We start from the raw sequence: 26,999 nt of genomic DNA, 5'->3' as shown, positions 1-26,999 counted from the left end.
ATGTTATTTTTACAGAACGAAACTGGACGAAGAAAAAAAGTATTCTGTCGAGCTACAAACAAAAAAACAATTCCTTAGCTACTCCAGAAAATGTTCAGGTAATAAAAATTTATGAGCTTTAAAAAGTATTACTGTTATGCATTTTCAATTTCAGTCCGTCCTGGTGCTTCCTAGTTTAAAACCGGGAGACCTAACCAATTTACTAAATGAAATTGAAGATCATTACTATGGACGCGACGAATGTTCTATGCAGGAGTACGAAGTTATGAAGGTAAGTTACGTTTCTGGGTTTTATCTTTCTAGCGAATATCGTAGTTTAGTTAGAAATAGTTTTTTTTTACTTTTTACTCAAATTCTTACTCAATTTTTTTTAAATTTACTTAAAAATTAAAAATAATAAATATAAACAGTCAGACAGAGCAGTATGGGGAGACAAGGCATCAGCGCTACCTCAAACGCGCTGTCAAAAAATTTCGTCACTCAAAGTGATTTCTGAAGGCTGAAACTTTGCAAGGTAATAGCAAAAACAATATATTTATTAATAAAAACAGTCAGACTCGTCGATAATAGAACCTCATCAGTCAGCAGCTGATGAAAGTGAGGATAGTGACAGCTCACATTGCATTCGAGTGTTATTTACAAATTTTCAGCCTTCAGAAAACAGTTTGGAGGTATTAATTAAGATTACACGTTTACGCGCTTCTCAGCGCCAGGTAGAGATGTGTACTTTGTGAACGAACTAGTTCTAATGAACTATTCCGACCTCGGAACGAACGGAACCAGTTCCCGGTTTCTCAAAGGGTCCTCAGAAAGGTCTTGAGGACCGATATATAATAATATGCAACAGCGGTGTATCGGCCAGCGCGATCGTATCTCGATGCTAGACGTGAGGGGGGAGTGCCAGCCGTATGTGATCGGTCCCGGACTGAGAGGAACTAGAGGAACTAAATAAAAGGCTAGTTTACGTACGGATCGACAAGCGCAATCGTAGCCCAATACTGGGTGGGGAGTGCCAGTTGTATGTTACCGGTCCCGGACCCTCGGAACGAACGAAACCAGTTCCCGGTTTCTCAAAGAGTCCTCAGAAAAGGTCCTGAGGACCGATATATAATAATATGCAACAGCGGTGTATCGGCCAGCGCGATCGTAGCTCGATGCTAGACGGGAGGGGGGAGTGCCAGCCGTATGTGATCGGTCCCGGACTGAGAGGAACTAGAGGAACTAAATAAAAGGCTAGTTTACGTACGGATCGACAAGCGCAATCGTAGCCCAATGCTGGGTGGGGAGTGCCAGTGGTATGTTACCGGTCCCGGACCGAAAGGACAGAGGAACTAGTTAAAAGACTAGTTCACGGACTTGTTCTTATTTTATGTGAATGTTTCACTTTAGGTCTCTAAGGTTAAGAAACATCTTATAAAACGAAGTAGATATTCTGACTTTTTAGACAAAAACAAAAAGCTTGAAGTGAGGAGAAATGTAACTTTTCGTAAAATAAGTGAGAAAACTTTACCTTCATACTTATTATTTAGCTTCACCTACACATATGCCAATATTAAATATTTTATTATTTGCTCCAATTGATTTGTGATATAGTTTTTTAAACTCTGATTTAAGTTTCTTTTTTAATTTTTTGTTTTTATCTGCTTAAAACTTAACTATATGTTTTTAACATACGCAATTATTACACGTCTCGTTATATTTCGTACATTATACAAATACAAAAATTATACAGATCCTACTGTGAATAGTTCTGACATATAACGAAACCTATGAGCAAGTAACCCAAGTAGCAAATTTTATTTTATAAAGGCTGTATAAACAGCTATGTGATCATTTTTATAGGATACCTCAATTCGTATAACGTGCTATAAGACCGTAATATGATAGCTTTACAACCAAAAAAGGCCCATTTTTATACAACCGTTTAGTAGTATAGAAGTTCTATAAAAAGGGTGTACAACTCTTATGCAACTATTTTACACAGCGTTATATAACTATTATAAAACTAGTTTTATTGTGTATTACGTGCTCACATCTAAGAAACAGAACAATAAAAACATTTGATCAATTCTATAAGCTCTAAAATTAAATATTAAGTGCCTTACGACCTCACCTGAACATTAAGTTATTACTGTATCGAGTTTGAGGTCGCGGAGTGTAACACAAAAGAGAATTTAAGCCATTAATTAAATATCATTTAACGCGACTACCTCGACTTTAACTTGTTATCGCATAATTTAAACTTTATGACAACGATCGTAATTTATAAATCATTGTATTTTGGCGTTAATTTATGGGCCATTGTTATCGGTACTTCGCTTTGCGCAGATTAGAAGTTTTGCATTTATATCAATCTCACATTATTTTCGTTAATTGTAAGTCTTGGAAATTTATTGACACAGTACAAGAAATTTAAAGCAAAATTTTATTTATTTTACCATTATTTTATTTTATTATGTGTATTATTTTATTATATTATATGTGCTTATCTTAAGGTACGTTCTAATAAATTTAATAATATCAAAAAAGGAGCAGAAAAACACACTCAGATACAAAAAATGCAACGAAAATTTTTTTGTCAAGTTTAAAGTGTTATATTTTTTTACTTTTAGCCCTATTTTCATGAATTTTTTAGTAAACTCTATATAAATATATCAACTTTAATTCATGAACTCGTTTTTTTTACCCAAGTAGCATTTTCACGACTTGCGACCACATGTTTACTAAAAACAACGTTTTATTAGTTACAAAAAATAGTTAGCTCCCTACCTTGGGTATTAAAATAAATTTAAACGTTTTTATAACGTTGTGCCGATGTGGCACTAGTACTACAGCAAAATAGAAGCTTCTGCGACGTCGAATAAACGTTGTCTTGTAACCTTTTTTGCTTAAGTGATCTTTAGGTGATTCGGACAACGTAGTTACAACGTTGGACAATATAGAGTTTTCCGACGTCTGTTTCAGGACCTATTCCAACGTTATGCAAACGTCGTCTGTTTTACTAATTCCAACGTTGTTGAAATTTCTTTATTCTTACGTTGGTAGGACGTCGAGTCAATACCTTTTTGCAACTGTATTGAACCATAAGCTTAAATCTTAAATTTTCACTTCATTGTTCTGTTCAGTCAGACAGTTCAGTGCTGTTTTTGTTTTTATAAAAAAAAACTTAATTAAAATGGGACATAAGAAAGGTACATATAAAATTAAATTTAAATATATATCGACATATATTACCGATAGTTTATCCACTCCCTCGTTTATTTAGATTATAGAGGGCGGCACAAGCTAGATTCTAGGATGACTAAATTAGGCAATCTTGCGACTAGTATACTACCTGTTAAGGCCGAACTGCGACTTTATTAGTCCAGTATGCGACTACTCGAACTACTCCATCTTAATCTCCAAAACAACAAAGTGAAAACCGCCATGTTGTTAAATAAGAAAATATTTCGTTCCTAAAATAGCAATTCCTGCTTTTTGAATCCATTAACTTGAAATATTTGACCCTAAAAAACACGCGGAAACAATTTTTTCGACTGCGAATAAATTATTTTCATTTTACTAAAAAAAAATTCAAGAAAATTTTTAAAACTTCTTTAATTTTAAGGCCCATTAGTATTTTTCAAAGTAGAAACAATACATTTATCAATAAAGTTGTTGGCGTTTAACTTTTTTGCCTTGGGTATCGAGTTACAGAGTCGGTTAAAGCGTTTCACTAATTATGATCTTCAAACATCCTCCACACTTAAATACTTTTCTTTTGTTTTCCTTCACTGCCATCTGACATATGTCTCTAACTAAATCGTAAAAATAATATTTTTACTATAATTATCCCAATTTAATATAAAACGCGACTTAGACGCCATATTAGTTTTGTATTTCTGTGAATTAGGATTTTAAACAACGTTGCAGTTTGTACTAAATTAGGCTTCTAGCCAACGTCGGTATCCAACGTCGTTTCGACCCAAAAATTATTCTCCAAACTAGTGCAGACTAGGGTTGGCACGAGGTTGTGCCGACGTTGCGCCCCGACGTTTGGTCGCGTGACACAACGTTGTCCCGACGTCCAAATGCTGCTTGGGTATATAACTACAGTACGTCTGTCCGTTCTGTAGCTACAGGGTATCCGTGAGAGGGGAAACGATATTCTCTCCATGTTTTTCGTAAAAAATTAGACGACGCGTTCCATCAATAAAAATTCGACAAATTTGCAAGTAGCCAATAAAATGAGTGGGCGGAGCGATTTGCGGTGACGTACTCGTCAAGTCGACGTATAAAATATATTGTTGTTTATTTAAATGTTTTTTGTCCGCATTCCTTTCATAGACACAGATCCAGCAGACGAACTGTATAAACTTTAGTATTTGGCTTATTATACAAAGTTAATTGAAGGGTTCTTTTTTACCTTAACTTTAAAACACCTTGTGCAATATTTTTTCTAAAACATTATTTTTCAATCAGAGCCATATCTTCTGAGCACTTTACTTTTTGGCTCATGTCAACACATGCCTTGGTTACTTTTTAAGAGCGAAATGAACTTGCCACCAACAATTTGCAATTTTTTCAACTATCATTATGATGCTATTTTTTAATATCACAAGGTGGCTTTGGTGACTATTTTCGTAATGTCATATCGAAACTGATTAGATAAGGCTTGGTTTTAATAAATATTAGTAACACTAACAGAACTAAGGATATTTAAAAAAGTAACCCTGTAGTATACAGGGTTGTTCACCACATACGACACGGAGTATTGTAGCTAAACGATTAGATTTTTACAAATTGTAAGTTTTGGGTTCGTTGAAGGACTATTAAAGCTACAATTTAAAAATATTTTTACAAGATACAGAGTGTCCCAAATAAGTAAAAAATATTATAGTTGTATTTTTTAAATAGAACAGCCTGTATATTATTCTGTTTTTGGATTCTACGATTGAAATAAAGGTAAATTTGATTAAGGTTTATCACACTTAAAACCTTACCGTTTTTGAAATATTTTCAATTTTATGAAATTGCAGAAAAATTTAAGAACTTTATTTCTCCAAGGGTATAAAAGTTTTTAATACTAAACATTTACTGAAGATTATTTATTGGTCATATATTGTGTTGCAATAATAAAAATTTTACGACCTAATACAGAGTGTCCAAAATTTTTTATTAAATAACTACTAGCTTTAAACGGCAATAACTTGTTTAATTTAAATAGAACCCCCTATATATTTTATGTGAATCAGATACATAATGTAATTTTCTATCAAATTGTATTGTTCCATTTTTTACCCATCTCTTCAAGTTTTCATAGAAAATGCATTTTCTTATAGTTTAGACCTCATTTATCACTATACCCATGGAATATTGACATTTTAGCTTATTTTTAAAGATGTAACAAATTTTCAAAGGGTACATATACTAATATTGTTGATATAGTTCGCCTTATTAATTAAAAAATAAAAAAAAAACTGTTTAAATATGTTTTGTTAAAGAGGACCAATTAATATGATCCCAGTATTCAAACTACATTAATTGACTGTTTACGTTTGTAGTAATAATTGTTCCAAATACTAAAACTGAATTTTGTGTGTGTATTACAGTGTGGTAAAAAGTAACACCTTATAAATTTTATTTCATTTATTGACGAATGCTTATTTATAAAAACAGAGACATTCATTTTCATAACTTATTATTATATTGATTTCTGAGCCAAATCCACATTTATTTAGAATAATTTATTAATTAAAACAATTTAAAAGTATGTAGTTAACTAATTTTTGATGTTTTTGGTAGGAAATAATGGTGGTATATTTAATTGGTATACGCTTTTACAAAGATTTAAATAGTTTTTTTGTATGCCAATGGGCATGCAATATTAACCAACTGTACATTTTTTACATATTATGGTGCTATAAAAAAATGAAATGTCAATATTCCATGGGTATAGTGATAAATGAGGTCTAAATTATAACAAAATGCAATTTCTACGAAAACTTGAAGAGATGGGTAAAAAATGGTATAATACAATTTGATAGACAATTACATTGTGCATCTGATTCACGTAAAATATATAGGGTGTTCCATTTAAATGAAACAAGTTATTGCCGTTTAAAGCTAGTAATTATTTAATATAAATTTTTGGACACTCTGTATAAGGTAGTAAAATTTTTATTATTGCAACACAATATCTGATCAATAAATAATCTTCAGTAAATATTTAGTATTAAAAACTTTGATATCCTAGGAGAAATAAAGCCTTAAAATGTTTACTGCAATTTCATAAAATTGAAAATATTTCAAAAACGGTAAGGTTTAAGTGTGATAAACCTTAATAAAATTTACCTTTATTTCAATCGTAGAATCCAAAAATAGAATAATATACAGGGTGTTCCGTTTAAAAAAATACAACTATAATATTTTTTACTTATTTGGGACACTCTGTATCTTGTAAAAATATTTTTAAATTGTAGCTCTAATAGACTTTCAACAAACCCAAAACTTACAATTTGTAAAAATCTAATCGTGTAGCTACAATACTCCGTGTCGTATGTGGTGAACAACCCTGTATTAGGGAAACTTAACTCTTTACCGCGGTTCGTAAATCTTGGAAGCTATTGTATCGGGACTTTTAAATATTCCTTTAGCTAATTTACGTGAAATATACTTTCAGCAAGATGGGGCTCCTCCTCACAACTTAACTTACAACAAAAATATTAGAAATTTGTTAAATTTTATTATTTCTCAAATCAATGAATTGAAACCAATGGACCCATATGATGGCCTCCCTTATTCCCGGACTTGTCCGTTCTCGATTTCTGATCTTGGGGATTTTTGAAATATGAAATATATCGTGGCAACTAACACAATGTCGAACACCTGGAAAATGCTTTAATAATGCAAGCTTTTAGATATTTGTAAACCTATCCCGTTATAATAAATTCCGTTATAACAAAAGAAAAATATATTCAGAGATTCAGGGGTAACAGTTCAAAAGTAAAATATATCAATTCCAAATAAAATTTTAATATTTGTATGACTGTTTTAGTAAATACCATTTTGATTTTTTGTTATTTATCAAGGCCTACTAATAAGAAAATGATATATTTTAAATATTGCAGTAAATAGTGAAAATACATATTGAGTGATATATATTTTTGAGAAGCTCATAGCAAGGCGGATCATATGATTTATAAAAATACAAGGTGTTCCGTTTGAAAAAACGTTACTTTAGTTCATATCTGCAAACCTATTTTTTTCGTAGAAAAACAGACTACGTCACTGCATTCTACGTAAAAAGTTCTAAAAGAATCAGTTTTCACCTTCTCCATATCATCCATAATAACAGAGAGGTTGTCCCAAATTACAAAATTTTCTGTAGCTACAAAAGACCCTGTAGCTCAGAAACGAAGAGGGCTATGAAAATTTTGTTGACAGCATCTTCCGTTTGACAAAAAAGTGGGACAGGTTTGTGGAAACCGCATCCTCCTATCTTTACTAATAACGGAGATACCATATGATTTCTGATTTCAACCAAAATGGGGCACCCTGTACAAACAAACAAAAAACTTGTGAAACAAACTCTAAGCCCACAGCCACACAGAAAGCGTTTTTAGCGTTTTGCTTTTTTGCGTCTCAAGCGCTTTTTGCGATTTTACCGTTTGAAGCGTTTTTTTCGATTTGTGTCCACGCGGCAGGTCGATGTAGAAGATATCAATTCTTCGCAACAAGTAACTTCGCAAACTCGTAAATTCCCGGCCCGTTCAACAATCAATCCTGTGAGAAAGAGATAGACGAGATCGGCGCGGTTAGCGTTGAAGAGACGAAGATAAAAGATGCTGGGATTGAATTGTGGACGGGCCGGGGCATCGGAATATATTATATTCGGCGATAAACACAATCTACTGATAGTGCCAGTGGTGTGTGTAAAAATAATAATTATTATTTGCCATTTATTTTACGAATTTTAGTTTATATGTGTATAATTTTTTATGTTGTAGTGTTGTGGTTACTTGTTATAATTATAATATAATATAATAAATAATTATAATTATATAATAGAATAGTAAATATTACTAGATGCTAACGCAATTTTAGGACATGATTTATGAAGCAATTTGGAGTGAAACTTCTTTACGCGCGCTGGGAGTAAACATTCAAAGCCGTGACGTACGAGCTAGCGAGACGGCCCTGACACGAGCTAGTTGTAACGAAGCGTGTTAACGGCTTAGAAATACGTAGTGACGCGGCGTGTATTTGTGAGCAGTCCACGTGTTTATCAAAAATATTGATAATTTAATACAAATTTTGTAAAAGTGAATCAAATTATTACGTGTAAAAAACCATTTGTTACACGTAAAAAACTATTTTTATTATTTTACGCGAATGAAACTGTTATACGTAAAAAAACTATTTTTTACGCGTATAAAACTATTTGTTACTGATACGAAACTATTTTTTACGCGTATAAAACTATCTGTTACGTGTAAAAATCTATTTGTTAAACGTAAAAAACTGTTTTATTTCGTGTCAAAAATTTATTGTTTCTGGTAAAAAAACTTTTTTTACGCAAAAAAAATATTTTTTACGTGTAAAAAAACTATTTGTTACACGTAAAAAACTAATTTTTACGCGTCAAAAACTTATTGTTTCTGGTAGAAAACCTTTTTTACGCAAAAAAAAATATTTTTTACGTGTAAAAAACTATTTGTTACGTGTAAAAATCTATTTGTTACACGTAAATAACTATTTTTTTACGCGTCAAAAACTTATTGTTTCTGGTAAAAAAACTTTTACGCAAAAAAAATATTTTTTACGTGTAAAAAACTATTTGTTACACGTAAAAAACTATTTGTTTCTGTTTTTACGCCTTTTTTACGCAGAAAAAAAAACACTTTTAGAAAATACTCCTTTAATTTATTACTTTTTCAACAATTCAAACTACATTTTTTCAAACATTTCCTTCAAATTTTTGAATTTAATAGAATCTTCCTAAACAGAGAGAGTAGATGTTCTCTATAAAAATATTTTTAGGTAATATCCTACATAAAATGAAAAAAAATGCATACTATTTAATTTATTTTTATTGTATTATTAAATATTACGTCCGCCTATGACGGGGTCTCATAGAAAACGCTAAAGAGGCTACAGAAAACAAATTGATTTGTTTTCATTTGCGTTTTTTGCGAGACACGCCGAACGCTAGGCGCCTTTGGTGTGGCCACTCCTATATAATCCTGTTATTTTGTTTTAGACGCAAAAGACGCTTCACGCTAAAAACGCAAAAAACGCTATCTGTGTGGCCGTGCACTAATACTTTGTATTACCTCCCCTGGCCGCTATAACTGTCGGTAGACGTAGGTTCCTACTGTTAATGAGGCTGCAAATATATTGTGTTATCTTTTCCCATTCTCCATCAAAGACCAAGTGAATATTTTACATTTCATTTTTATTTCTAGGACAATCTTTTGCTGTACAATCATGCTAAGTTGATGGCAGATAACCAAAGCAAAGATTTTCTATTGTCTATGATGTTTTCTCACTACGACAAGAACAATGATGGTCATCTCGAAAAGCAAGAACTGGAACAGGTACTGTAAAAATATAATAAGTATACAGACAGTACGTCGGGCATCTGTAGCTCCTAGAATAAAAAACTTGGAAATCTTGTTTATATGCAGACCTAAAGTATATACTAAAACTGTACCGCTTAAAAAACCTTAAAAAACTATTGTATATTTTCGAAAGTTTAGCGTTCACCCTCTTGAAGTTAAAATATTTTCTTGAAATAGATCTTAGTACATCCTTTAGATTTGCACTTAAACAAAATTCTTAAGTTTTTTATTCTATGAGCTACAGATGTCCGACGCACTATTTCTGAACCCCCTGTATACTCCTAAAGATGCATAACATTTAGATCTGATAATGATAATTATCTCTTTATAACTTATTAAGATTATAATACACACACCGGAAAAGTCTAGGGATATTACAATTTTATCCAGCCATCGTCAGTAATTTTATTATTTGCATTTATGATATAATAAAATTAAAATTAAACAAATAGTTTACAGGACGTATTGGAAATAAAAGTGCGAAATTTACCGAATTTTATTTACCGAAGTTTATTAAACTCAAAAAAATACACACATTTTTTTTTATTCTAAACTATGAATAAAAAAAAAGATAAAAGCATTTTTACTTAATAAAGGGTATGGCCTCCTCTACTGTTCATTACAGCCCTACATCGTCTCTCAATGCTCCTGATCAGGTTGTCGATCTCTTCTTGAGGTACAGTCTGCCACGCTGCATTCACGGCCCGAACCAGATCCCTACGAGTTTTACGAGGCATGTCCATTGACAAAATTCTTCTTTGGACCGCGTCCCATACGTGCTCGATGGGGTTGAGGTCAGGAGATTGTGCCGGCCAGGGTAAGATGTTTAATTGATGAGCATTGATAAACTCACTTACCACTCCGGCTGTATGAGGCCGTGCATTGTCATGCATGAGAATGAAGTTTCTCCCAAAATCATTAGCATAGGTCATAGGTAACAGGACAGGCTCAAGAATTAAATCACGATATGTGATTCCTGTTAGAAACCTTTCAAGAAAAACGAGATCGGTTTTTCGGCCTAACTGGACTCCTCCCAAGACCATAACTGTTCCACCTTGATAAGGGTGCACTTCCTGAACATGATCTAACCGAATAAGATTTCCCGGTTCTCTCCATACCCTAAGTCTTTTCGAATCCGGATGAATTCCAAAGCGTGACTCATCCGTGAAGAGAACATTGGCCCATTGTTCATTCGACCACTGAACATGATCTTGAGCCCACAAATATCGTACTTCTCGATTTCCTCTCGTTAAGGGTTGAGCTCTCCAGGGGCGTCTACTTCTTAAGTTGACCTCTCTTAATCTATTGTGAACAGTGTCAGGACTAACGGTTACATTATGTGTTTCCTGGAGAATTAAACTAAGCTCTGGTGCTGTAAGAGTCGGTCGGCGTCGATCATTTAATTGTAAAAAATGATCTTCCTGAGGGGTAGTAATGCGATGTCGCCCTGTGTGCCTTTCTGCAACATCACCACTTTCACGGTAGCGTGCACTTAATCGCGATATTACACCTTGCCTTGTATTTAATGCTCTAGCTACGTTGATTTGGCGCATTCCAGCTTCGAGCATACCCATGGCCCTTAGCATTTCGTCTCTGTTAAGATGTCTACGCTCCATAATGTAGTTTAATACTAAACAGAGTTATTGAATGAATGCTGCCCAGTTATCATAAAAACATAGCCAGTACAGGTTAAATTCGAACAATTGATGCTAGGTGCTTTTTATACATTTGACAAAAAATGCACAAACACTTCTGCAAATATCCCAAATTTAGAAATAACTAGTGTGACTACTTCGTTTCAATCGAAGTAGAAATAATCGGCCTACAAATATATGGTTGTTTATTCAAAACATTTATTTTTAACTTTAATAAAATGATGTCCCTAGATTTTTTCGGTGTGTGTATTTAGGTACACTTTAATGAAACATTTTTTTTAAATTTGTAGGTTAGCAAAGAAGATCAAGATTTAACTAATGTCATCAATCTTACCAGCGGATGTTCATTGGCCAGTATGATTGACTTTGACGATACAGATGAAGATAAAAAACTAAACATAAACGAATTTTCTCTGGCTTTTAGTAAATTATATAGTAAGTCCATTTGATTTATTTCTGCTAATAATTTATACATCTGCCAAATGTTTCTTTAGGTGTTTCAGTCGTAACACTGGATAAAGCCCTCGAAATCAACCAAATCTCGGCACGTTTAGGAGATAACGTCGAGCTACACTGCGCCGTCACTGGTTCACCGATCCCACCCGTTCAGTGGCGCAGGCACGGGCAAGATTTAGCAGCTCTAGACCAAGACGACGTAAGGGTTTATGGTGACGGTAGTCTCTACCTAACCAAAGTTCAGCTACAACACGCGGGGAATTACACTTGCAGTGCTCAGAGAAATCCCCATGTAGTGCAAACTCACGTATTAACTGTTCATAGTAAGTATTATACAGGGTGGTCAGAACTGTATTCCAGAAACTTCGGCAGCATATTCTGCAGATAAAAATATGTAAAAGAGTTCATATAAACGTATGTCCTAAAATGCTTACTTTCGGAGATACAGGATGTAGAAGTTTCATTTTTATTTCGATTTTTTCCAAATAATTTAATATAAATCTCGATATAAATATTTCCAATTATGACCAATTAAAAATCAATTGACAAATCAATATGACTACATGTGTTTTACCTGTTTTGAAAAGCAATAACTTTTCGTCCGTATCTGTATAAAACTACTGAGTGAAAAAATATACATTTCCGTGATTTTTTACGTAAAAAATATCTCTTGGTTAAAATCGCTACGAGCAACCATTCTCAAGATATTTAGAATAGAAATAGTCAATGCATTATTAACAAAAAAATAGACATGTTGAGTAGATAGTTATTTGACTGAAATTTGGAGAAATTTTATTTTTTTTAAATTAATAATAAATTTTTCTTCGAAAAAAATGATGATAAAACAGTTTCTGTTGAACTTTTGGCACAAAAACATTTCAAATTTATGATGTCAGTCTAAGTCAACATGTTTAATTTATGTCAATGATGACAGGTATTGATATATTCGATTCCAAATATCTCGAGAACCATTACTCGTGGCGATTTTTACAATAAGACCTTTTTTACGTAAAAACCTCGTAAATGTATATTTTTTACTCAGTATTTTTATACAAGTACGGACGAAAAGTTATTACTCTTCAAACCAGTTAAAAATACATAGGTGGCCCCGTCTACAAGTAGAAGTCATATTGATATTAAAATCAAATTTCTTATGTCAAAAAACTCCCAGACACCGATTTTCATCCAAATATTGACATTACTTCAGAAAATATTTGGAAAAAATCGAAATAAAAATGAAACTTCTACACCTGTATCTCCGAAACTAAGCATTTTTGGACATGCATTTATACGATTTTTTTTACTTATTTTTATCTGCAGAATATACTGCCGAAGTTTCCGGAATACAATTCGGACCACCCTGTATAAAGAGTGTTTCTATCAAGTTTTTATACAGCATATACTAGTTCAATTTCAAAATTCAGAATATCTAAAATTAAAATAGGTTATTTGATATTCTTTTTCAAATTAATAATGACATTAACCGAGACTGTGGTCTTTAAATAACGTTTATTAAAAAACTATAACGGTATTAACTAAAGCACAATTTCTTTTAGCTGCTCCTGAAGTTCATGTAATGCCAAAAATTCAATCAAAACGACCCGGAGAGGATGCCCAAATGTTCTGTCATGTGTCTGGTGAGCCATTTCCACAAGTAAGTAAAATCTATTTAAATTAAAAAAAATATAATATATACTTCGACTGATCCGTTTAATAATACAGGTAGCATTCATTCACCTGCGTTTTGTTTCCGAATACTTCCAAAATACTATTTAGATGTAAGAAATTTTCTCTTCTCTTCTCTTCTCTTCTCTTCTCTTCTCTTCTCTTCTCTTCTCTTCTCTTCTCTTCTCTTCTCTTCTCTTCTCTTCTCTTCTCTTCTCTTCTCTTCTCTTCTCTTCTCTTCTCTTCTCTTCTCTTCTCTTCTCTTCTCTTCTCTTCTCTTCTCTTCTCTTCTCTTCTCTTCTCTTCTCTTCTCTTCTCTTCTCTTCTCTTCTCTTCTCTTCTCTTCTCTTCTCTCCTCTCCTCTCTCTCTCTCCTCTCCTCTCCTCTCCTCTCCTCTCCTCCTCTCCTCTCCTCTCCTCTCCTCTCCTCCTCCTCTCCTCTCTCCTCTCTCCTCTCCTCTCCTCTCCTCTCCTCTCCTCTCCTCTCTCTCCTCTCCTCTCCTCTCCTCTCCTCTCCTCTCCTCTCCTCTCCTCTCTCTCCTCTCCTCTCCTCTCCTCTCCTCTCCTCTCCTCTCCTCTCCTCTCCTCTCCTCTCTCCTCTCACTCTCCTCTCCTCCTCTCCTCTCCTCTCTCTCCTCTCCTCTCCTCTCCTCTCCTCTCCTCTCCTCTCCTCTCCTCTCCTCTCCTCTCCTCTCCTCTCCTCCTCCTCTCCTCTCCTCTCCTCCTCTCTCTCTCCTCTCCTCTCCTCCTCTCCTCTCCTCTCCTCTCCTCTCTCCTCTCCTCTCCTCTCCTCTCCTCTCCTCTCCTCTCACTCTCCTCTCCTCTCCTCTCCTCCTCTCCTCTCCTCTCCTCTCCTCTCCTCTCCTCTCCTCTCCTCTCCTCTCCTCTCCTCTCCTCTCCTCCTCCTCTCCTCTCCTCTCCTCTCCTCTCTCCTCTCCTCTCCTCTCTCCTCTCCTCTCTCTCCTCCTCTCCTCTCTCTCCTCTCCTCTCTCCTCTCCTCTCCTCTCCTCTCCTCTCCTCTCCTCTCCTCTCCTCTTCTCTTCTCTTCTCTTCTCTTCTCTTCTCTTCTCTTCTCTTCTCTTCTCTTCTCTTCTCTTCTCTTCTCTTCTCTTCTCTTCTCTTCAGGATTGTATACCCAATCAAGTAAACAATATTTTTTTTAAAAAATCTTTCCGTCGTCGCGCCTCGGAAGCAAAAATACTATTATAACTAAACAACTATTATTTTATTTTGTAGATTTTCTTGCAGTGGCGAAATACCCATATAGGATTTTTTGGAGAATATTTTTTTAATCCTATTAGAACTTAAAAAACACGGTATCATGTAGCAGAAATAGCATTATCAAACAGGCATTTTCGCAAATTGGCGTTAACAAACTATTTGAGAGCCTTACGTGAACCATTAGCTCAAAAGAGTTGACCATCGGCTCGGAAACTGCCTATATCGATTGCACAGCGACCCGCATTACGCGATTATAGCTGAATTACGCTCATTAGTTTCTCCATTTCCGTCGAACAACAAAAATACATCATTAAAACCTTTACTGTGATGCGATTTATTAACGACATAAAGAGCAGACCCGCGAGCGTATCGATTTATTTGTCATTTGCAAAGATTAACGGTTTTAGCTTAACGAAATAAAATTAGGACTTTGTAATGTAGAACATGGTAAATATGACGAGGACGTATAAAATGAGGACGTGTTGTGACGACCTAGCAACTCCTTTTAATTAAAACATCAAGTTGTATGAAAAATATCTATTTATAAAATTATAAAATATGATATAAATGGAATGAGGCAATACCAATCTTTTTTTATTTATGAGTATACAGAAAATATAGCTTATACTTACATGAATTTAATCATGACTCTGACTAACTCACTCCCAGACTGCTACCATACTAACTACAAGACTAACTCACGTTAGACACAAGACTAACTGCGCTATCTTCTGCATACTCTTTTTTATCAGTTTTATAATCGCTGGTCGTTGGCGATCATAAAACTCCCACAGGAGGCAACAATGTATTGAAATATTATTGATTTATACCTTTACATCTCTTTATTTATATTCCATTATTAAAGTGATTTTTAGTATATCATTCAAAACATCTTATTTTATTAAATTTTTAAATAATATAATAACTACATATAATAAAAACAACGTATTTTGATTTGATATATAGGTACAATGGTTAAAGAACGATGAGCAACTTAAAATTGACGAGACAAAAAAATTTCAAATAGTGGGAAACGGGACATCGCTAAAGATTAGAAAAATAGATTTTGCTGATACTGGAGCTTACATGTGCCAAGCTACCAACACAGGTACTTAATACATAAAATAATAACCATAATTCACAAGTATTAAATAATCTGTTTCAGGAGGATTAACAAGAGATATTAGTTCTCTAGTGGTTCAAGACCAACCCACTGCACAAAGTAAGTTGATGTAGAATTTAAATTATTATTTCTAACTTCACAAAAAAAAATGAAAGTTATAATTTGAGGAAATATATTATTATTTTCTATGTATATTCATTACATAGGTAGGTTAAACATGTTTCTATAATGTCACAGAACCCTTATAGCTATACTACTTCCTACATTTTTTTGAAATATTTTTATAATTTTCAATCTTATCTATGTATAAACTCATAATGGCCAAGGTTTATAACTTAGTCCTTACATTTTTGATTATCATACATGATGTATAATATTCAAAAATCGTTAGTCAACTTGTAAGTTTTTATGTAAAGTCATAGAATCTAAAATAACATCTACCTCCTAGTATTTTTAACATAGCAACTCTTCATACTAATTTTTTCATACTTTCTTCTTCATAAGAAGAAGATATTGATTTAACGGAGATTTAATTGTTAAAGATAACCAATACTTTCAAACTAATCATAAAATACATTTTTAGGTCCTACCAATGAAGAACACAGATTCTTTGCATTCCACGAATGGGGTATTTCGGTATATGAGCCCACGACTTGTAGGCTGCATCATCATATCTTAGGCACAGACATCATTCCAGGGACTCAGGTAGGATTATTATTTAAGGAACCAAATTTGTAAACAAAATTGAAAACTTCTCTTTTACTAACTGAAATCACTATTAAAAGCAAAAGTTATAATTTGAGGAAATATATTTTTTTTCTATGTATATTCACTACAAGGGTAGGTTAAACATATGTTTTTCCAACTCCTAACGGTAATTTAAATAATAATAGGTATATGTTTCTATAATGTCACAGAACCCTCATAGCTATACTACTTCCCTATATTTTTATAATTTTGAATCTTTTGAGTCTTCAACGCTAGTAACATTGTAACATTGCTGTAACATTTTTTAAATTAAAAATGTAGTCATCTAAAAAGTAATACTAAAAAGAGCTTACCAATAAAGTTACTGGTTAAAATTTTTGTACCTACTTGGTGTACTAGCGTACATTTTTTGCTGGTATTTGTTGCCTATAATATTGTTTCTAATAATTGCTTGAGAGCTAAAACCCGTACTTCTTCTTAAGGTCGTGTAAATTCCTGCATAGACGTTCATCTTTTTGTTTCACATCAGATGGTTCTAGTAATTGCAGAGACTTAGGACTCCTGTATGCCTTCCAATGACAAATATTCCTCAATCAGGTTAGCTGTTTTTGGCCTATTCCCCTTTTACCTCCTTTGATATTACCCTGAAAGTGATAACGTTCTCCACGGAGTATATGTCCCAAATAGGCTATTCTTCTCTTCTTCATGATTTTGAAGAGTTCTTCTAGATCAGCTCTTCTTATAATGTTTTAATTTCTCACATGGTCAACCCAAGACACTCTCAGCATTCGTCGTAAGATCCACATTTCGAAAAGCTCAATTCTGTATAGTTGATATTTTCAGTGCCCTTGCTTCCACAGCATATAACAGAACGGACCAGAGATAGCACTTCACCATTCTGTATCTAAGGCCAAAGTTCAAGTTCCCACAGAAAGTTCCTGTGAGAAACCTTCGACGTTTTAGGAAAGTTGTTCTAATCCTATCTATTATCTCCTGATCTAGATCCCATGTTTTGTTAATCATGCATCGCAAGTATTTAAATTGTGTGACCTGTTTGATGCCCTCTCCATTTAAGTGAATTCCGATATTCGGAATGTTGTTTCTACTAACAGCCATTAGTAGTTTTTTTTCAAGTTTTCTAAAATTAATTTAACAGCATAGAAATATTAAAAAGACTCATATTATGTCAAATTGCAATAAAGAAATAGTTGATACAAAAATGGTATTGCTAAAGCTAATCTAAAAGCGTCGTGATAAAGTTAAAAGGCTAGTACAAAATGATCTGCAATTTATTTTCTAATAAACGTTATCTATAGGGTGGTCCGAACTGTATTCCGGAAACTTCGTTTCGGAGATACAGGGTGTAGAAGTTTCATTTTTATTTCGATTTTTTTCAAATAATTTCTGAAGTAACATCAATATTTGGATGAAAATTAGTATCTCGGAGTTTTTTGACATGAGAAATTTGATTTTGATGTCAAAGTAGAGGGCGCCACCTACATATTTTTTAACTGGTTTGAAGTGTAATAACTTTTCGTCCGTGCCTGTATAAAACTACTAAGTAAAAAATATACATTTACGACGTTTTTTAAAAGGTTTGAAAAAAGGACGTGAAAAAGGTTCCTTTTTATCAATACCTGTCATCATTAACATAAATAGAACATGTTGACTAAATAGTTATTAGAAATCATAAATTTGAAATGTTTTTGTGCCAAAAGTTCAACAGAAACTGTTTTATGATCATTTTTTGCAGAAAAATTTATGATTAATTTTAAAAAATAAAAATTTCCCAAATTTGTTATTTCAGTGAAATAACTATCTACTCAACGTGTTTATTTTTCGTCAATAATGACATGTATAGTCTGTCCAACGAGAAGATCCTTGACAGTGATAGATGTGTCTGTCATTTTAATTTCAAAGTAGTTTATGTTATTTTACAAAGAAATAAGTTAGTACAACTGGAACGCATAGCAGGAAATTAATATATGTATTTAAAATTTGACTGACAAGTAACTTCAAAAAATATTGTGAAAAAAACTGTATAAAACTGAAAAAATGTAATCGAGTTATTTTATTTAATAAAAAACGGCATGTGTTAATACAAAACAAACAAAAAGAATAAGACACCACATACCAAAAAATATAAAAAAGAACTATTTCTTACTTTCAAGCTTTATGAAACTTCCCGCATTTATGATTATATTTATCGATATAACTAATGTACAAATACAAATTTGTAATATTCCGCAGGAATAAATAAAACAACATAAATAAAACAAACTATTTTATTAATAATAACACTTACCAAATTTTATGCCTCACAGGTTGATTAATTAACTTTAATCTTAATTCTTTAAACCAGTACCTTTTGACATTATTTTTCTGTAGTACTAAAATCCATTATTTACCTATCGTGTGATGTCGATATTTTACAGCTACTCCAGTTTTTAGTATGTGTTTAGTATGGTCCTTCTACCATATTCGAGATGCACTTATCTACGACGAGATGGTATACGAACTTTATTGATAGTAACTTTATTGGTGTATCTGTATAAGACTTTCTGCCTGGGCAGCGAGTATTAACCATAAACTGTGCTCTGGGTTCTACAGTTAATTTTCACTCGATTTTTCCTCCACTTGACTTCAAAAGACACAAAACACACGTAATAACACGAATCAAAATGCATCATCTTCCAAAACGCAGGGTATTTGACAAAAGTTGTCACAAAATTATAACCTATAATTTGGCAAGACTTTGACAAACGTCAAAAATCTAAAGGCGAGTTCATACGCATCGGCGTCCGTTTGTCGTTCATCGTTCCGTCAAACCAATAAAATTGAAATACGATCTGTCATTTTTGAAATAAACCAATAAAACTGGTTAAAAACAACAAGTGACGACGCATGACGAATTTATATTTAAACCCATCCATAGTTAACTTAAAAATTATTAGAAACTTTTTTTAGTAAAATAAATAGATTGGTATAGGACGTCATCTGCTTTTCTTCTGTCATCGTCTGTCGAAATCTTACCTGAGAAAAAAAACAGAGTATATTGCCTATTTCCATTCTAAATATCTTAAGAACGGTTGCTCGCAGCGATTTTTACAAAGAGATATTTTTTACGTAAAAAGTCACAGAGATGTATATTTTTTCGCTCGGTGGTTTTATACAGGTACGGACAAAAAGTTATTACGATTCAAAACAGTTAAAACACATGTAGGTGGTGCCCTCTAATAGTAGGAGTCATATTGATACAAAAATCAAATTTCTCATGTCAAAAAAGTCCCAGACACCAATTTTCATCCAAATATTGACGTTACTTCAGAAATTATTTAGAAAAAATCCAAATAAAAATGAAACTTCTACACCCTGTATCTCCGAAACTAAGGATTTGAGGACATACATTTATAAGAACTTTCTTACTTATTTTTATTTGCAGAATATGCTGCCGAAGTTTCCGGAATACAGTTCGGACCACCTTGTATATTTGTATTATCCATAGACTTAAAATAAAATATAGACTACACTATTTACATCTCAACGCGGACAAACAACCTTTTTTGTACACATGTTTACTTCTGGGTACAGTCGACCGAGCCTTCCTCATCCAGCCTATGTTGTCACGTCTTTAATATTATCAATATTTTTTTTCTTGTTATACACATATATTGAGATATTAATACTACAGTTTAATAAAGTAGGTTTTAATATTCCAGAGATGTATTAAATAGTCCTTATACTACTAAATTATAAGTCGGATACTGTTTAAAAAGGATAAGTTCTTTACAATATGACAACACCGATTAGAGGCGAGGGAGCCTATTCATTCATTTATTACCTTGTAGTACGTGTCGCACGTGTGCGGTAAAGCTTTGTTGCCGCTATCTCCCCGGCTGTATTAACGCATTTTCTTAGCTTGTAGTGCTTAAGTGTTTATTTTATTGACTTTTTCTGTTCAAGAACTATAAAATATGGTTCGCCAGTGCCAAATTTGCAAGAAATTTGACTTAAATAATCCATTTAAGTCTTGAAACGACTTTTGACCGGTAGGCAACTCTCAATTTACCCATTGGGAGTCAGTGGCGTTGTTGTAGAAAGGCGCTTATTTAGATAATATTTTAGTAAAATGTAAAATCTGAATTTTTTCTCTTACATTACATTATTTACTTACTTACATTGTAACAAAATCATAATTATAACCCTGTTAATAATTAATAATGTTTTTATTAAAAATATATTCCGGTTTATTCTAAAATTATCTTCAGAATCTAAAATAACATACAAGAATTTTAAAATGATATTACATTATGAGACAATATTTTTTAATATACCGGGTCGTCTCAAAAGTGGTTCACCGCTATAACTTTTTTATTTTTTCAGATAAAAAAACAGATTTGTATGTTAGTAGGTATATGACATAAATTAGGATTTATTGACGTATTCAATTGTTTTTGGTCTCTTTCTGTTTCACCGAAATGATTACATCTTTTGATTTTTAAAGGCACCCTCGGTATATTTCTACTTTATTCGATAGAAAATGATAATAGAATTCTGAATAGAATGACATATCATATGTCAACTTTTGACATTGTCGCTTAAAAACAAATCGTATTATAAATTTCAATCCAGGGTGCCATGGTGTTGTTAAAAACACTAAGTTTTAATCAAGGAGCCTTGGAAAAATAGTTTTGATCGTCTAATGGGTTTCGTGTCTTGTCTAGGCCGATTAAAAGATGTACAAATCATATTTTTAATCATACATATGTCAATTTTTTCAAATGGAACAAGGGTGACTCGTTAGCATATTTGGAAAAAGCATTTTTTTATGAATATATTGATACCACACACTTGGTATTTCGAGTCAAATTGTCGTTATGAACCACGTGTTACAATTACAATTAAACCATATGCGAAAGTGTCAAAAGTTGACATATGATATGTCATTCTATTCAGAGTGTCATTTTCTATCAAATAAAGTAGAAATATACGAGGGCGCCGTTTAAAAATTAAAAGTTATAGTCATTTCCGGTTAAAAAGGAAGTGACCAAAAACAATTGAATGCGTCAATCAATCCTAATTTATTTCATATACTAACATACTAAATCTTGTTTTTTTATTTGAAAATATAAAAAAATTATGGGGGATGAGCCACTTTTGAGACGCACCTGGTATAATAAAGACAGTACCGAGTTAAATAAATGTAGTTTTTATTTTATCACCTTCCTTGCTTTAATGGAACAGATTTATGTTTTCTCTAATTTACATAATAAGACATCACTTAACCAGAAACAAAATTACAACAATCATATTTTTTTTTCTCTCCCTGTCGCCGATTCTATTATATCTGTGGAATAGATCCTGTTTTGATTAATATTAGGGGTTGTAAATGTTTGACTAAAATTAATAATTTATTATTAATTTCAAAAATTACCTAATTTCAATTATAAAATTTCTTCTATAACGTGTATTTTATTATTTTTATCCTTTTTGGACTCTAAATTGTTTTTTCTAAAGTTTTATTTAAAAAACCTGCCCTAAATCTTAATAAAATATAAAAAAGTTTAAATACGAAATATTTTTAATTTAATTATAGCTTCATTAAAATAAAAAAAATTACCCGACTATGATACGGAGAGTTCAGGTGTACTCGAGAAACGAAAGACAGTGTTGTGTTTCTCGGCAGAGTCGTCAGGGAACGACCGTTACGACAGAGACAACCTATCTATCGCTCGTGTCGCACTCGTTATAACCTAAAACAATAACACAACAATAACAAGACAGTGTCTGACCGCATGTTCCAGCTATTTATGAATGAGATGCTCAGTCTATATTTTATTTTAAGTCTATGGTATTATCACAATGTTTTGACCCCTAAAAATAATCATGCTTAAAATGTTTATATTGTAGGACTATGTATGTGGAAGTCAAGGCATCCAATGCTCATGGGGCCGAGCCGTATCAATTTCCAATCGCTACATCTACGCTTCTCAGCCTAATCTAGATCGTATTTTGGTGGTGTCCACCGTTCAAATGGCAGTAGTTGATGTAGTGGGCACGGACAAAGTACCCGTCGAACTAGAGAAAGTGCTTCATTTAGATCAGTTGTGGCTCCTCAGCTGGAGAAACAAGAGTGATACTGGGATTAAAACAGTTCAGGTAAAATAAAACAAGATATTAACCAGAATATTTATAAAAAATAATGGCAAACAATATTAATATACCTTTTTAATATCCTCTCGATTCAAAAAATAAGATATGACAACTATAGTTCATATCAAGTAAACTTTTAGAGACGTGATTAAGCTTGACCGGCACAGCGTTGCCCACTTTTACAAATTGTCTTTTAATCAAAATATTTTAGAAAACAAAAATAAATTAATTATAAATATATAAACAGTTATTATTTACATCTACAAAACTCACCTTCTTAACGGCACCTAAGGGACATAAAAAGTGTCAAAAAAAATGACAATGTCAGGAAATAAATAAATAAATATGGCAACTTGACATTTTCTACAGCAGAGCTACCACCTTAATCCCCAGCGGGAAATTTAAATTCTAGTTAGTCAGTCCGGCACCGAATATGTCCATGGTTGGCAACAATGAATTTAAAAATTGTGCCCTCGATTACGTAACTAAAAGTTTAATTGGTATAGAATATATATGTTTATTTTATTATACACATCCGTATAATTCTTGACATCATTATTTCTTAAAATACAATTAGAAATAAAAACATATATTTATTTAAATACGATGTTTTATGAAAATGTAACAAAATTTTAGATAATCAGAGATGCGGGGCAAAAGAGGAAACATCACACCGTCCATCCTGAACCCATTGATGGTCAGTTCGATATGGTTACTGGGCTGTTTTTACCTTCACCTTTCCAGGTATTATTTAAAAATTACAGTAATTATCAAGTTTTCAGATAAATAACACAGCAACTTATGAACAAACCCCAATCTGTTTTAATTTTTACAAATTTAATTCTTTATTCAAAGGTTCTCTTTATTTCTAGGAAATATCACACTACACTTTTAAATACGGATATGTGACACATACCAATCAAAGAGGATTATACAAATTAGACTTAGAAAATCTGAGATACACAAGATCAGTAGACCTAGCACCTTACAACTGCGTACCTGAAGAAATAAAGTTCTCCGCGCTGTGTAAGTTTATCTTCTCCTGTATTATTTAACAAACGGATCTGACACAGCGAAGGGAATGCGAGCAAAAAAATCTATGTTGTCAAATTTAATTATATAATAGTAAAATTGCTCGATATTACCTAAGAATTTAATAAATTTTACTTTTAGTTCGTTCCAGCTTACCTAATAATATAATATATGGTAAGGTATTTTAACGTAATCCTTGTTATTAGATATATATTTATTTAATTAATTGGATATCCTTCATTCTGCCTATTATAAAAGTTAAATATTTCCTAAAGATATAATCTTCTTCGCGCAAGCCGACAACGCTGAATGATAGAGATCCTCGTTCGTTTCATTGTCAGGCGGTAGCCATGCGCATGACGTTTTCCTAATGGCTAGTGCTACATCTAATTTTATGCCCCTCACCTGAAAGAGTGGAAATATTTACTAGTATTTAAATATCCACTGGCGCTATTATTATATTGTATGCTATACATTTAACTTGAATTGTGTAGATTATAATTAGTACACGCTTTCAAACAAATATTTCTATATTTAGGAGATCACTTAACAAAATCTAGATACATTTAAAGTCCTAAATAGAATATTATAAAGTTTACTGGAAAATATTACAGAAATTCCTGATATATTTTCATAAAACACCGCACACCTATGGATATTTTATGAATTACATCGGCCATGTTTTTAAAAAACTGCGTTCCCCTTACCTATGCCTCGTTGTTTCAGATCCGTTTGTCAGACTGTATTGACTATTATTAATATACTTGTTTTAACAATAATTAAAATATGAATTTAGAAATAATATGTTAACTGGTTGATATTGACGTTTTATTCAATATAAACGAACAATAATTATTTTAGATGGATTTGTATTTATGGAATGTCGTGAACCGATAACCAAAAAGCCCACAGGACAACTCATACTGGACTACTTAACAGACGCTGTTATTTCAACGGTACCAACCCTATTTGGCAAACCCTACCTATCACCTGATTCCCGTAAGCTGGTTACTTTCGATAGAGCAAAAGCTGGAGCAACGTTAATAGTACAAGAGATTACAGGTAATAATATTCTGAAATGGGTAACTAAATGGGCAATATACACTGGATGATCCATTAAAAACAACGTCACATTAGGCATAGAAGTAACCACGAATTCTTTTTAACCGGTCTAGTTAAGCCTGATATAAAGAAATATAAAGTATTTTTTTTTTTTTACTGTAATGTCAAAGTTTAAAAGCTGTCAGTTGGCAACTGTTATTGTCTTTGAATAAGAAGATGGGAAGGAGCATATCAAAATCTTAGAATTTTTGATGGGCCTCAAATCTGTGACTTAAATTCCGGTTTTATCAGTGTGTCGTTCTGAACATTTAAAAATGAAACTATGATGTAGGGTAGACGTGAGGTAGACTCAATGAATTTTGTTGTTTTTATTTTACGTTGTGATAAATGTTGGTAGTTATTAAAGAATTACTATAAAATATATAATTCTAATAAAAATAGATAGGATTATAATAAGTATTTATTAACACAAACATCCGATACGCTACTAGAGCAGGTAAGTCAAATTAACATTATCTAAATTCTTTGACATCTAATCTTTGACAAATTAATAAATAAAAGCGAAAATGCAAGAAAATATATAATTTAGTTAATTTAAGTGAATTTCATAAATGATCGGTTTACTACACGGATTCGGCCTTGTCTATTGCCACAGCCGGCGTAATTACCAGAAAAAATTGTTGTGGATACTGTTTTTGATTTTTAGTTTGTTCATATATATAATATTTTATGGGAATGTTTCACTTTAGGTCCCTAAAATAGAACAAAAACAAAAAGCTTGAAGTGAGGAAAAATGCAATTTTTCGTAAAATTTGCTCCAATTGATTTGTGATATAGTTTTTTAAACTCTGATTTGAGTTTCTTTTTTAATTTTTTTTATCTGCAATAAAACTTACCTATATGTTTTTAACATACACAATTACACGACTCATTATACTTCGTACATTATAAAAATTATACAGATCATACTGTGAATAGTTCTGACTGACAACGAAACCCATTAGTAAGCAACGGGAATGCCAATGTTAGTCGGGAACCATTGTGAACTAAAGACCTAGTTCAAGGAACTATTCCTCTGGAGGAACTAGAACTAAGGAACTAGTTCCTCCCAAGGAACTAGAATTCCACCTCTATAAAAGGTACCGCAAAAAAGTTAAATATAAAAGTTATAGGGTTTTTGAAATCTATTAGAGGTTAATAAATCTAAGTATACAGGATCGGTCATAAAGTCGTGGCACATCAAAGTTTCATTTTTTTAAATAGAACCCCCTGTATATTATTGCATAATTCGGTTCTTCCTTCAATTCTAAGCAAAAGTCGAAATTACACAATATCACCTCAAACCAACCGTTTCCGAGTTATTGACATTTACAAATATCGCTTAAACAATTCGATTTAATTAATTTCGATGTGTTCGGTTTCATTTAACGATGCCGTTCTGCGGAAGCTGTGAGACATAATAATAATATTAAGAGAATAATAATATTTGACATTAATTTTCAAGTTAGCATTTATAAATGTATAAACCGAGATTATATCAAGTCTGGAAATTACAAAATTTTCATTTAACATTTCAAAATCAAAACTTCATAATTCGAAAATTGTTGAATTTATGAAGTTTTGATTTTGATATTATGTTAAAGGAAAAAATTTTGTAATTTCTAGACTTGATATAATCTCATTTTATACATCTATAAATACTAACTTGAAAACTAATGTCAAATATTATTACGTATTACAGTTTCCGCAGAATGACATGGTAAATGAAACCGAACACATCGAAATTAATTAAATCGAATTGTTTAAGTGATATTTTCAAAAGTCAATAACTCGGAAACGGTTGGTTTGAGGTACATTGTGTGTATCTCAATTTTTCTATTATATCGGAGTTCTATTTAAAAAAATAAAACTTTGATGTGCCACGACTTTATGACTTACCCTGTATACTTAAATTTATTACCCGCTAATAGATATTTAAAAACCCTATAACCTTCACATTTAACTTTTGCGGTACCTCTTATATTTTACCTAATAATTAATAATCGACCGTTCCCATACATATCAACGACCCTGTATAATAGAATATTAATTAAGAACGAGATTAAAAAGTACTGGGTCTTCCATGGTCATCAACTTAGAGTAGTGGTATTTTCTTTTCAAATACTATACAAAAAAAACTTGCTCACTGAAAATCAGACCTTATTCACCAATAAATATACCTGTAAATCCAAAAATAAAAGTACCTAACAAGTTAAAAAAGTGAAAAAATATGATAATTATTATGAAGTGGAATTTATTTTAAGATATCGCTTCAAATAAACGC

The 26,999-nt window shown here is 32.4% G+C and overlaps 1 protein-coding gene across 1 annotated transcript in view; it reads left to right on the top strand.

The window, feature by feature from the left end:
• The window catches only part of LOC115884719 (follistatin-related protein 5-like), a gene marked incomplete at its 3' end in the record, with an annotated part of 31,564 nt that extends 6,888 nt beyond the window's left edge, over positions 1-24,676 (top strand). Inside the window, exons 2-14 of the mRNA XM_030903364.1 lie at positions 16-98; positions 155-271; positions 9,447-9,578; positions 11,548-11,692; positions 11,752-12,036; positions 13,270-13,367; positions 15,565-15,706; positions 15,764-15,820; positions 16,305-16,426; positions 22,340-22,588; positions 23,219-23,326; positions 23,455-23,608; positions 24,476-24,676. Of these exons, the coding sequence (XP_030759224.1) occupies positions 16-98; positions 155-271; positions 9,447-9,578; positions 11,548-11,692; positions 11,752-12,036; positions 13,270-13,367; positions 15,565-15,706; positions 15,764-15,820; positions 16,305-16,426; positions 22,340-22,588; positions 23,219-23,326; positions 23,455-23,608; positions 24,476-24,676 (1,893 nt within the window). The remainder of the gene's footprint in view (positions 1-15; positions 99-154; positions 272-9,446; positions 9,579-11,547; positions 11,693-11,751; positions 12,037-13,269; positions 13,368-15,564; positions 15,707-15,763; positions 15,821-16,304; positions 16,427-22,339; positions 22,589-23,218; positions 23,327-23,454; positions 23,609-24,475) is intronic.
• Between the last annotated feature and the right edge of the window lie 2,323 nt (positions 24,677-26,999).

This window comes from Sitophilus oryzae, unplaced genomic scaffold, assembly GCF_002938485.1.
Source record: "Sitophilus oryzae breed Bouriz unplaced genomic scaffold, Soryzae_2.0 scaffold_339_pilon_pilon, whole genome shotgun sequence".
In the NCBI taxonomy this organism is placed as follows: domain Eukaryota; kingdom Metazoa; phylum Arthropoda; class Insecta; order Coleoptera; family Curculionidae; genus Sitophilus; species Sitophilus oryzae.
This window is presented reverse-complemented; position numbering and strand designations above follow the sequence as displayed.